General features: G+C 39.8%; 2 protein-coding genes and 1 long non-coding RNA gene across 3 annotated transcripts in view; 2 read left to right on the top strand and 1 right to left on the bottom strand.

Moving 5' to 3' along the window:
* The window catches only part of LOC145455688 (putative dimethyladenosine transferase), a 72,315-nt gene extending 70,340 nt beyond the window's left edge, over positions 1-1,975 (top strand). Inside the window, exon 2 of the mRNA XM_080333670.1 lies at positions 226-1,975. Within this exon, the coding sequence (XP_080189796.1) occupies positions 323-1,246 (924 nt within the window). The 5' untranslated portion in view covers positions 226-322 and the 3' untranslated portion in view covers positions 1,247-1,975. The remainder of the gene's footprint in view (positions 1-225) is intronic.
* Positions 1,976-2,324: 349 nt separating this feature from the next.
* Positions 2,325-4,833, bottom strand: LOC145455693 (uncharacterized). Its single transcript, XM_080333674.1, has 4 exons — positions 4,689-4,833; positions 4,499-4,632; positions 2,760-2,819; positions 2,325-2,610 (listed from the first exon to the last, which is right to left on the bottom strand). The coding sequence occupies exons 1-4, from the start codon at positions 4,784-4,786 to the stop codon at positions 2,537-2,539; spliced, it is 366 nt and encodes a 121-aa protein (XP_080189800.1). The 5' UTR covers positions 4,787-4,833; the 3' UTR covers positions 2,325-2,536.
* A 3,163-nt stretch (positions 4,834-7,996) lies between these two features.
* Positions 7,997-9,315, top strand: LOC145455680 (uncharacterized). Its single transcript, XR_013920396.1, has 2 exons — positions 7,997-8,799; positions 8,970-9,315. It is a non-coding gene; the product is annotated as an uncharacterized LOC145455680 (long non-coding RNA).
* Positions 9,316-14,023: the final 4,708 nt, after the last annotated feature.

The raw sequence follows: 14,023 nt of genomic DNA, 5'->3' as shown, positions 1-14,023 counted from the left end.
ATGAATATTCGTCTATATATGGAGCATTAAACCAGACAAGCTAACTAAGCCGGTTTCAGCTACGTGTCATTTTGTGTACTGATTTTGAATGCAAGGGGGTCGCTTCATCGTATCTCGTGTGGTGCGACACCCGCGTATAATACAATGTACGATAACGATGTAGGTCACCGCTTCACTGACAGTGAAAGCATGGAATCAACAGCTATGATATTATTGTCAGATTAGGCCCAGCTAACATACGGTAGTTTATCAGCGCTAGAAACAATTGATAGCATTACATCAGTGCGTTTGCACGCGGTCACATCTTTTTGCGATATAAAAAATGCCGAAAGTCAAGGCGGAAAAGAAATCGCGGGAGCACGCCGCAAGGGCGAGGCAAGGTGTTACATTCAACACGCAAGTGGGACAGCATATACTGAAGAATCCGCTGGTTGTCAAGACTATGATAGAGAAAGCTGCGCTGCGCGCTACTGACACCGTTCTTGAAGTAGGACCTGGGACTGGGAACATGACAGTGCGGATGCTGGAGACTGTGAAAAAGGTAGTTGCTTGTGAAATCGATCCAAGACTAGCTGCTGAGCTACAAAAGCGGGTGCAAGGGACACATTTACAAAGAAAACTCAATCTCATCGTTGGAGATGTACTGAAAGTTGATCCGTTACCCTTCTTTGACATTTGTGTTGCAAATCTACCATACCAAATTTCTTCCCCCATTGTGTTCAAACTTTTGCTACACCGTCCGTTCTTCAGGTGTGCGGTGTTGATGTTTCAAAGAGAATTTGCTCACAGACTTGTTGCCAAACCCGGAGATAAGCTCTATTGTCGGTTATCTGTAAACACCCAATTGCTTGCTCGTGTTGACCTGCTCATGAAAGTCGGTAAAAATAATTTCAAACCACCCCCCAAGGTGGAGTCGAGTGTTGTTCGAATCGAACCAAAAAATCCACCGCCCGCAATTAATTTCACCGAGTGGGACGGTCTCGTCAGAATTGCTTTCTTGCGTAAAAACAAAACGCTGGGAGCTGCGTTCAAAAACAATTCCGTGGTTGAAATGCTAGAGAAAAACTACCGAATCCATTCTTCCATCAATAATAATAGCATACCGGATGACTTTTGTATGAAAACATTTGTTGATGATATATTAGATAATAATGGGTTAAGTGACAAGCGAGCTCGAACGATGGACATGGATGATTTTCTCAATTTACTTCATTTGTTTAATTCTAATGGTGTTCATTTTGCTTGAAGCAAGCTTTGTGTAATATTTCGTATTGTATGAAATCCGGAAATAGTCAAATCGAGTGTACGAATCCTGCTTGGTTTTTTCCTAAGCCTGCATCAAGTTCAAACTGGTGATGCTTGTCTTTGGTTCGATGAATATTGTCTAAATCTTGTACTGAAATTCTATGGCAATTTCGGTACACGGTTTTTAATCAATATGGAATCGGTGTCTCATGCAGACCGAAGATTCTACCGTTGACACACAGGTATCACATGAACAACTGTCTTGGCACAAGTTTTTGAATAATAAATTCGTATTGAAATACCTACCAGCAACTAGTAGAGATCCTTTCGGTTCAATGCAAGTATACTGGGGCTTGATTCAGATGATAAGCTTTAATTTTTTCAGACCCAAAGCCTGAAATAATTGCGCATCAATGATCAAGCCTACTGACTTCCATCGGATGGAAGATGAATTTTTTCAAATTTCATCCTTAAGCTTGCGCAAATCCACGAATCAATGTCCTTGTATTATGCATGCATTTGTGACTGGGTGTATATTCAACTCTCTTGGTACTGATATTAATTTACGATTGTGGTTGATGTGGTATACTCAATTTTGAGTTGAGATAACACACTGTAACTTCGAATGTGGTGAAGGTTTTCTTCCAGTTATATTTCTGAAGTGTGCAAATTCAGATTAAAATGTGGAAAAGTGAATATATTGTGATCGGAGCAGACATTTCATTTCCAGTGATACCTGTAAGTTTTATTGGTATCTGTAACATTTTGCTTGGCAGTGTGAGGAACATCATACTTCGTCCCTGGAAAATGCCTGTAAGTTATTCTGATTGATATTCGCGTTTTTGAGTCTGAATGAAAATTTTCCTTGAACAGAGCCTTGGCATGTCCAAAGGTGATCTCAAATGACCACACGCTGTGTCTTAACCGACCGTGTTTATGCGACGCACAGCAACCTTATCATTCAGCGAAGATGTCCGCCTTAACGCACATAAAGCACTTTGGTAAGGATAGATTTTGTTGCGTAAATGTTGAACTTGTTAAAAACCCGCTCCCATCTCAATCGAGCTGAAGAAACACAATTTTTCAATCCCATTATTTATTCTCTCCCTTGTTTTCGTACGCAATATATCCCTTACAGGTGATATAAAGTTGTTCCGTGTCATGAATTATTCAGACAAAACGTGAAACAGAAAAAATGCCGCAACTCTGATGCATGCCAGCTGCCTCCGTAGGCCGCGCAAGCTGCGTTATAGGGGTATCCAGAATACTTGTGTCTCCTGGCAATGTTTCTTCATTTAGAATCGTTGGTGGTAGGATCTACTGTAGGAGTGCGGCTGTCTGTAAATACGTCAGATATGGAGATGTCTGGAATGGAAAAAACGTCTGGTTATTATCAACTAATTCCTGGTGGTTATCTGTTGACTTTAGTCACAAGTTGAATAGAGCAAGGCAATTACTGTCTGCACTGTGCAGTTGCTTATTGAAAATCCGAGCTAATAAGTTTGTTACCTCACCTCTAACTTTGTTATATGGACGTTGGTTGGTCAAAGCAGCTATGCCACATAATGTAGTTCCTGCAAAACATTGTTTATTTACTGATTGTGTGATGTGTTCACAACATTGAAATAATAGATATAATATAGACAGTACTTGAAAGCGCTGATCATGATTCAGAGGGTGGATCACTGTCTTGAGAGTGATTCATCATCTTATCCATTACAAAATTATTGTTTCAATGACTAGATGGGAGTGAAAGTAAAAGTTAAGATCCTAATATCAGTGAGGATCCGAATATCTGTGCTGTGTTGTAATAGTGTTGTATTGTCATTGTCGAGCAGTAGCCCACTCGAAAGCTACCTCCCTTAGTTTTTTCAACCAAACAATGGTTGTAATTGCTGGACTACTGTGATAATTTTGACTGTTGGTTTTATTCACTTGTTATTTTTTGTGTGTGTCTGGTGAGCCGTATCCAACGACTATCAGACCTTTTTCAAGAGTACGCCTCTTCTTGCCACTTGAACATAGTTTCAGAGTGAAACGCTAGCGTATTTAGTAAGTTGCGCATGGCAACTCTATAGCTCAATAAAGTGGAAAGTAGCTTCCCATGGGAGTAGTGCCACTTGAAGAGAACGTTACGCGCCCTTCCCTCAATTGGCGATGCAGTCATTGTGGTGTCAGTATAGCGAAATCATTTCTATGGGCTTCCTCGGTGAACGCGCTGTGCTGTGGCTCCCAGAAGCATTCAATTACAAATAGGCTATTTCCTGTGAGAGTTTGACGATGTACTCTGTATGTATGTAAGTACAGGGGAATCGTGTATCATATATTTAGTAGTTGTAGTATGACTAGGTGAGATATCCTGGCGTAACAGTAATTTAATGTTTGTACTACAGAATTTGTTGACTCAATATTTCGGAATGTATGTAGCTGTTTAATACAAATTAGGACACTTCAGAAGGTAGCTCGGTATTCGCTGTCATTTTCGTACTATGCAACTTTAAATATATCCACGTAGTTGCATAGTAACAAAAGTGATCATTGAATATCTGAGGATGACCACCAATGTAGAGACTTTGATGCTTTTGATTTGAACACTTGAGTACTAGATGTAACATTTCAACAATACAGGAAACCAATTACTCCTGCCTGTTTCCCTATTAGTGAATTTTAGCACAGCAGGGGTTCGTGAATCATGCTGTGTTGATTTGGAACACGTTGAAAGCTAGGTCATAGCAACTCCTTGTTTAATTTATATCAGATTATACTTCTTTTCAGGATGCCTCAGTCAAGATTGCAACCTCATGTTTGGTTGTATTCAGAAGATATTCAATTCGACGAACGACTGCAACCCCGAGTGTGGTGATATTCAATTTGCAATTTGATTGCCAACAACTGGGTTAGATACTAAAACAGTGCAATAAATTGCAATTGAATATGCTTGTGCATATGGCTATCAACAGCGTCAGTGTTCCTTACCAGACTGATAAGTATATCTGATGTTTTCACCCGGAAAGGTTTAGTCACACAATGTGACATCATGCAGATCACGTGAAGTAATATAATGTAAAGTTTAGTTGTAGGGGATCCCCACCCCTAACTATGCAATGAGAAGCCTGGCTACTCGACTTATGGCAGCAATATTGGCAACAATAGGGAGAGTATGCTTGGAAATGCATGGTCAATAATTCGTAGCTGTACCATTCTAATAACCTTTGAACAACAATTTATATCTATATATGAAATATAAATTTACCGATGCCAAGAATCAATCCAATCTGAGGCTGGATCCTACCCATTCTTGTCAAGTAGTAGAAGTAGCCACACAGAGAGAATGAAAAGCCAGCCGTAATAAGTTCGCAATCTCTACAACTTCGGTAAGGTTGTACCCTAAAGACAAATCCATTGTTATCACTCGCATTAAAATCGTATGAAAAGTCACTTACCCCTTTTGAGGGTCTTTGATGTCAGGGACCGTTAACATCTCACTGAACCCTTCCTTCAAATATTGCTTGTACTCCTTAAATTTTTCCCAATTCAGCATTATTATTGTGGTATGGTAACTGAGTTCCTGGAAAACTACTGGCAGCGCTGCAATTTTTAAATTAGATTCTATTGTCCTTATGCATGGGTTATGATGCAATGCAGTCATGACAATTTCACGCATAAATTTGACACACATCCTCCTAGAAAAATCTTACAACCGACACACAGTAATCTGTAGAATACTACCAGTTTGTTGAAGACTGCAAGAAAACAAAACCTGCATTCGTACGCCAAAACCGTAGAACTGATCAGCTATTATAAGTAAATGTATCAAAAACATGACAGTTAACTGGTGCGAAGACCTCATAATTGAAAGAGAGCTTGATGAATTTGATGCTCAACTAGAGCAGTGGTAAGCATCCTCCGTGGTCTACATAAAATTTGTATACTTTTGCATGATGATTCACTGATGACGTGAGTGCAAGAAACAACACTGGCTCGTTATGGAATGTGTGATTAGGAGGCGCCCCATTTTAAATGTTGAATGAATGTGTTTTTTGAAATCTGTTTAACTAAAAGAATTCATTTTCAAACCAGTCCACAGAGTAAAAACAGGTTGCCGGGCCCCTAATTCAAACAACATTACGTGCCCACTGCCCACCTAATAAACGTTACAATTCTACTCGCAGTCATGATCAAAGTTGACCAGCATGAGAAGTATATATAATATAACATTTGTAAACATAACCGGGAACTTTAGCTACCGGTATGCCCCACTACAGACGTTACTCTCCTCCTGCATTTGCAATTATGTCAAATCTAACAAACTCAGATAGGAGAGTAAGTTTGCGGTGAGAACAGGCAATCTAGCATAATTGTATGCAGGTCCAAATAAATGTTTGTAACCGACCAGGACAGTGGTTCCCGAAGCATGGGTGTCGCCTCAAGAGACAGTGAGGGTGTAACCTTGGGTTGGGCGACAACGCTGATTCAAGTACAGGATTCGTAAATGCCAAATCTGATGGATCTTTCAAGTTACCTAAAATTTTCCTCAAATGTTACAGTTAATGCTACCTTCACACAATCTTTGCAACAGTTATCCTGTGTATCTGTATATTTTCAAGTCTTTGGCATCGGTCGCTAGCCACTAAGTGGTTGGCGGAGACGAGTTGTGATGAATATATGATCTGATGATGAAGAGAGGGTGACCACCCTTCCTTATGCAATGCGGTTTTATACCATACCCATATTTGCCTGACATTTGGTTGCCAATCTTGAGAAAGCAGCAGTTTGTAGCCTATATGTAACAAATATTCAAACCAGAGAGAATTGGCGTCAGACCTGGTGAGGTTAAAGCACTGATATCGAAGTCACATTACAGATTATCTGTTGGTTGGCTTGTCATAGGCTACTGTGGGATCGCGCAAACAGGATCATAATCTCATAAAAGCCCTGATGACATACCACCTTCACCTTTCACATGAGAGCTTATATTGCAGTTTAATGCTAGGTCAACAAAATCATTGGACAGCGTCACGGTTTGATGGGTATGTGACATTGAAACTTCATTACAAATAGACAGGCTCTTGGAGGTTCCGAACAATTATGTGACAAAAATTACACTCAATCAATGACCTTGTTTACTTTATACATGAAACTGTTACACGATAGTAGTAAGAAAGCACGTTTTGATTTGTTCGACTTGCATAAAACTTGGATTTTGGGTTGCTCTCCAAGTTTGGAAAACTCCTGTGGAGTTGAGTCACAGCCCTACTGGAATCTCGGTACGTTTCGCCTGGTATAATTGAATAAAAATTAATATAAAAAGAAAACAACAGTGTCAGCACAGGACACCGATTCCATACAGGAGTCACAGAACATATTTACAGATGATATATAGATGCACTGCCAACACTATAGAAGTCTGAACAATGCTAATGCTCAAGACTATAATTCCATACAAGTCTTGGACAATAACAAGTAGAGCTCAGCTAATTACCAATGGTCAAATTTCAAATATTATATCACGTAAATATTTTTGAAACTACCTAAAGCCCTGCCGTCTTCCTTATGGCCATTTTCTTACATAGAGTGCCTTCCTGATGCTGTTGAAATAGAGACCCAATACAGAATGTATATATTTATCAACGACATGTATGGTGTATTACATACGTGAATTATCAGCACCAAAACCTGAATTTTGAGTATTTCAGACATTTACCAGTATTTTCATTCCTAGCTAGGGCCGTGGACAAATTTCCGTGCTATGCCAAGGATCCTGTACTGTTGTGATATTAAGAAAGTTGCCCTACTCTCTTCTTGAAGTATCATAGCAAACACATCCAACTAATTATTGCAACTGGTTCACTTTACCATGTATGTGTTAGGCCTGTTATAGTAATATACTTTCCCTTACAATTGATATATCATGGCTGCAGCTTCATTTATCATAATATGACTGGGCAATGAACAATTCCGTGTAACTTTCTGCCTATATTTGACTGATAATTGTGAAGTATAGGCCTACCTGTTCAAGAACTGCTAATAAATGAAATACAGAGCAACAGAAGGCAGTCATCGAATTGACATGCTATTGCTGGTAAAAGCTTCAGGCTTGGTATGACTGAAACATAGAATGCACAATGACAGCCCATGCACAAAACCCATGACTATATTTCAAATCTAAATGTTAGTTGGCCATCATCCATCGAAGTCCGAATTTTACCTCATGAAAATTCACTTTTAGATACTAAATTTCACTTTTGAATCTGTTACTATAATTCCTTTAGTCAGACAGATTGACAGTACAGGATAAAAGGTACAGGAAAATTCTTTTGAGTTATTATAAATGTATTCATGTAATGGATAATATTGTGATGAAATCAATTATAAATTTCATTTGGTTTGTATGGTCGTTCGATAATCAAAATGTCGCTATTTTTATTCATATCGAAAGTCAAATTCAAAGTCGAAAAAGAGACTTGAAATACATATGGGGATTTTGCGCACGCACATTTCGCCTATCCTCATTGTGCACGCGGCAACTACTCAGAACGCAACATCTTCAAATTTACTTTCTTTGGATCCGTTTTTGATTTGACTGTAAATATCACGGAATGCCACAGGAAAGCTATAGGGTCAAGTGTAGAATCCGGCCAGTGTTCCCCATGACCACCACCGATCAGTGTTGCACCTGAAACTTCAGTGCTGCACCTGAAACTGTCGGAATTCATAGTGCTTCACGTAGTTACCGACTATGCTCCCCACTAGAGAGAGAGAGAGAGAGAGAGAGTCTTTATTTTCATCGAACCAAAATACATAACAAACGGCAGTGATGGTGGTACAGAAAATATGCGTGCACAGTATTCGGTATTAGATAGGAATGATCGATAAGACCGTGAAGGTCATCTAGTCTGATCACACCAGCATCAAACAGGTACACTTGACTCAGAACAGTCTGGCTGTAAAAAATTGTTTAGTTAGGAAAGGAAAATAGAAAAAAATTAAACAATGGTAGCAAATGATCAATGAAGCAATGTCTGGGCGAGGTAGGGCAACAGTTAGTGTAACGACAAGAGGTGATCAAGTAGGGCTTTTTTGAATCTATTATAAGGCAATTCACGGATATGTGATGGTAATGCATTCCAGATGATAGGTCCCGAGTAGTCGATAGATCTCTTAGTTAGGTTGCTATTGGGTTGGGGTAAGTAGACGTTTCCTTTAGACGAAGATCTCGTGTAATGGGAATGGACATGTTTAGCAGGTATGAAAAAGTCATCAAACACAGGAGGGAGACTATTGGAAAAATATTTGTGAACAACTTTTGATACTTCGAAGCGATACAGTTCATCAACTCGCAAAATTCGATGCTTACGGTAGTAAGGCGATAAATTGGTACGTAAAGGTACAGATGAGATCAGCCGTATCGCACGGTTTTGCAGGGTTCGAATTCTGCACAAAAATGTTGTACATGCATTTCCCCATACTACGATTCCATATTGCAGATGCGAGTGGAAAAGAGAGAAGTAGATGGTTCGTAGTACTGATCTGGAAACCAAAGATTGGAGACGGGTCATTATTCCCACACACCGAGCTAATTTTGATATTGTGCATTCAATATGCTGCTTCCAAGACAATTTGGAATCAATGGTGACGCCGAGATATTTTGCTGAGTCACATATTGAGATTTGTTTATGATTGATGTTCACAGTGAAATTATGACTGGCATTATTTAAAACGAGCATCTCGGTCTTATCTGCATTCAAACTTAGTTTGTTTGCTTGCAGCCATCTCGACACTTTTGGGAGTTCCCTATTCACAGATGCATGCAAATCATCGACAGTGTTGGAGGTTATGAAGAGGTGAGTATCATCAGCAAATAGCGTTGTGCGGAATAAAGATGCATTAACAATGTCGTTAATATAAATGAGGAAAAAAGTCGGTCCAAGGACTGAGCCTTGTGGCACTCCACAAGTTATATCTCTGGTAGTCGTTCTTAATGTCCCCAGTTTAACATATTGTTTGCGGTTTGCCAGGTAGCTTTCAAGTAGAGTTGCTGCAATACCCCTGATTCCATAGTGTTCTAGCTTGTATCTTAAGATTCTGTGGTTAACTGTGTCGAAAGCTTTGCGGAGATCGATAAAAATGCTGCAGCCACTTTCTTTTTGCTTGATGGTTTTGTAATAGTCCGTTACAATTGATAGTATTGCATGGTTGGTGTTGTGGTTGGATCTGAATCCATGCTGGGTCGGAGACAGTACTGCATTCAATTCAAAAAAGTTCTTAAGTCTGCAGTCAATCAGTTTCTCAAAAACCGTGGCAAGATTTGGCAAAACAGATATTGGTCGGTAGTTAGAAATTAGCTTTTTACAGCCTTTCTTAAACACTGGCATTACTCTGGCAGTTTTCAGTGCATCTGGGAAAATGCCTAGACGTATCGACTCATTAAAGAAAATGCATATAACAGCACCAATAATATTAAAGACCAGCTTCAGAAAAATACTGTCAAGGTTCCATATTATATCTTATCATATTATTATATCTTGAATTCACAGATACACATGCCGGTGACGAGCAAGATTACATTTTACATCGCTCGCTCGCATGCCAGATGAACGGCTTATACAAGAAATCGAAGGAAAGGGGAAAGGAAGCGACTTACTCCAATCTCTTCACCACATTATGTATTGTGTATCGCATTTTTATCGAAAATTTAAAAAATAAAACGCATGACGCCTATACTATCAAGTGTATCTAGTGTACTTTGCGGCCACTAAACTCATGTACGGACACTTGCAAGATGTGGGGAGATGGTGAAGGTTTATCTGGGCTCCTCTTCACCCGCGCCGTTGCCCAGAAAAGACCCGACGTAAGAAAGCACTCATGTATAAGAAACCCCCATAGTCGTGTATGGTATCTAGTGTACTTTTCAGCCACAATACTTATGTGAAGACACTCGCATAATCGCGTATCATACCAAGTGTACTTTCCAGCCACAATAGTTATGTACAGACACTCGCATCGTAGGGTATGATACCAAGTGTACTTTTCAGCCACAATAGTTATGTACAGACACTCGCATCGTAGGGTATGATACCAAGTGTACTTTTCAGCCACAATAGTTATGTACAGACACTCGCATCGTAGGGTATGATACCAAGTGTACTTTTCAGCCACAAGACTTATGTGAAGACACTCGCATAGTCGCGTATCATACCAAGTGTACTTTCCAGCCACAATAGTTATGTACAGACACTCGCATCGTAGGGTATGATACCAAGTGTACTTTTCAGCCACAAGACTTATGTGAAGACACTCGCATAGTCGCGTATCATACCAAGTGTACTTTCCAGCCACAATAGTTATGTACAGACACTCGCATCGTAGGGTATGATACCAAGTGTACTTTTCAGCCACAATAGTTATGTACAGACACTCGCATCGTAGGGTATGATACCAAGTGTACTTTTCAGCCACAAGACTTATGTGAAGACACTCGCATAGTCGCGTATCATACCAAGTGTACTTTTCAGCCACAATAGTTATGTACAGACACTCGCATAGTAGGGTATGATACCAAGTTCACACCACATTGTTGCCCATCACCCATGAAATAATTCATCACAGTATATGGCTCATCATAACGTTTGAAACTGATGTTTCGCAATCTAGCATTTTCTTGTCATATCGTAATCTAGCATATATATGTCCATGGCATGTCCTGGAAAAGTGTTTTAGCATACCCCCTTGAAACTTACTGGACTAAAAACATGAAATATATATTCTGCTTTTAGAAACAGTATTTATATTTCACTTTCAATTCTCAGTATCATATAGCCTACTTTGAGTTATAATTAATATCAGTTCTTTAGTCCGAATAACATACAGGTTGAAGTATAAAAGCAAGTGCAGTAATGCCTTTAAATTATGGAAATATAGCTACACAATATGGCATTTTTACGGTTCACGATATTTTTTGTTAACGTTTACAAATCGCGCAAACTGTTTACACCGTATCCTATACAACTTATCCATATTGCACTTCGACTAAACTACGAGCCTTATAAGGGGAAGGCGCCATACCATGCTATTTTCCAAAACTCGTTGTTCGAGAACACAGAGGATTAGTATCGCATTTCCTTATCAATACTATCATTTTCACCCCATGATGTGGACGAATGCTTATGCTATCGAAAATTGGATACCTGCTGGTATGCATCAATATGAATCAAGCTCGTCACGTATATCACATAGCTCAATTTGCAACTTTTGATAATCCATCCAATCAGGATCGTTTTCACAACTATTTACTTACTTGAGTACTTTTAAAGTCAGTCAATTCTACTTCTACTTCAATTAGTTTTATGCTGCTCATGAAATCAGTACTTCTACTTGAGTAGATTTTTGCTTCGCTACTTCTACATCTACTTGAGTAGCTTTCTTGACTACTTTGACCACCTCTGTGTACAGACACTCGCATATTATAGAAATGGCCCTGACCCTGACTCCTACTCCAACGTCCGGTCAAATATAGGTAGACTCGAACTATAGCCAATGGCAGCACGTTTATCAACAAAACAGAAACGAAACGAAATGTAGAAAACAAAACGAAATTACGAAATTGCAGGCACACTTCGATAACTAGATGATTCTGAGAAGTCAAATCTCAATAAATTAAAGGGCTCATTTTACACTGGGTATTGCCTGGCGATTTCCTGAACAATGTCCGAAAAGTAATGATCTCTTTCTCTGGTCCGACGCCACATCCATTCATCGATGTATGAGGGTACGAACCCCCGTACCGTGCCGTTCATTCTCTTGAACTTCCGTTTGCAGTCGCTCCAAAGACTCTCAATATTATTGGTGTGAACACCTTGGGGAGTCTTAAACAGGTGTTTGTGGCAGACTGTTTTATGGGTGTAGCCGTTGCCCATTCCTGATAAGGAAACGGAAATGTTTTACTAACATTCACCATTATCGCTGTATAAGACTTCATTTACCGGTTATGCCCCGATACGCTGCCCATTCATCCGACCAAATTTCGGTGCCCGGAGCAATGTATTGCCGAATGATTGGCAGCAAGGTGCTTGCGTCCCGTCGATCGACGAATCGCATAAAGCATTGGCTGCATAAAACATTATATACTTTTAAAGTTTTGCTGACGTTGGATTTTTATTTTCTATGCACAAACTTTGTGGTGAGGTCCACGCCTCCGAATATCCATTGCTGTGGAATCGGTCTTGCCTGAGCGTTGGCACCACGGCCCCTCTTGGCAATTACCGATTCATCTATCGTGATCAATTATCAAGTCCATTGTTAATCACAATGTTTTATCGGTTGATGACCATGTACCAAGAAAAAATACGAAAGATTCATAGAATTAGGCATATCGGCGTTGGCCAATACGTCGTCATGATGCAGCATCGACATATAAAGTTTTAGGCCATTGAACACTGGTTCTCAACTTGGTATGATACGCGACTATGCGAGTGTCTTCACATAAGTCTTGTGGCTGAAAAGTACACTTGGTATCATACCCTACGATGCGAGTGTCTGTACATAACTATTGTGGCTGAAAAGTACACTTGGTATGATACGCGACTATGCGAGTGTCTTCACATAAGTCTTGTGGCTGAAAAGTACACTTGGTATCATACCCTACTATGCGAGTGTCTGTACATAACTATTGTGGCTGGAAAGTACACTTGGTATGATACGCGACTATGCGAGTGTCTTCACATAAGTCTTGTGGCTGAAAAGTACACTTGGTATCATACCTTACGATGCGAGTGTCTGTACATAACTATTGTGGCTGAAAAGTACACTTGGTATGATACGCGACTATGCGAGTGTCTTCACATAAGTCTTGTGGCTGAAAAGTACACTTGGTATCATACCTTACGATGCGAGTGTCTGTACATAACTATTGTGGCTGAAAAGTACACTTGGTATGATACGCGACTATGCGAGTGTCTTCACATAAGTCTTGTGGCTGAAAAGTACACTTGGTATCATACCCTACTATGCGAGTGTCTGTACATAACTATTGTGGCTGGAAAGTACACTTGGTATGATACGCGACTATGCGAGTGTCTTCACATAAGTCTTGTGGCTGAAAAGTACACTTGGTATCATACCTTACGATGCGAGTGTCTGTACATAACTATTGTGGCTGAAAAGTACACTTGGTATGATACGCGACTATGCGAGTGTCTTCACATAAGTCTTGTGGCTGAAAAGTACACTTGGTATCATACCCTACGATGCGAGTGTCTGTACATAACTATTGTGGCTGGAAAGTACACTTGGTATAATACGCGATTATGCGAGTGTCTTCACATAAGTATTGTGGCTGAAAAGTACACTAGATACCATACACGACTATGGGGGTTTCTTATACATGAGTGCTTTCTTACGTCGGGTCTTTTCTGGGCAACGGCGCGGGTGAAGAGGAGCCCAGATAAACCTTCACCATCTCCCCACATCTTGTAAGTGTCCGTACATGAGTTTAGTGGCCGCAAAGTACACTAGATACACTTGATAGTATAGGCGTCATGCGTTTTATTTTTTAAATTTTCGATAAAAATGCGATACACAATACATAATGTGGTGAAGAGATTGGAGTAAGTCGCTTCCTTTCCCCTTTCCTTCGATTTCTTGTATAAGCCGTTCATCTGGCATGCGAGCGAGCGATGTAAAATGTAATCTTGCTCGTCACCGGCATGTGTATCTGTGAATTCAAGATATAATAATATGATAAGATATATGGAACCTTGACAGTATTTATAGGGTTTAG

The sequence above is a fragment of the Botryllus schlosseri genome, chromosome 14, assembly GCF_051294905.1.
Source record: "Botryllus schlosseri isolate E-star chromosome 14, Bs_hap1, whole genome shotgun sequence".
Lineage (NCBI taxonomy): Eukaryota > Metazoa > Chordata > Ascidiacea > Stolidobranchia > Styelidae > Botryllus > Botryllus schlosseri.
The sequence above is the reverse complement of the archived record's forward strand: the minus strand, read 5'-3'. Positions and strand labels throughout refer to the sequence as shown.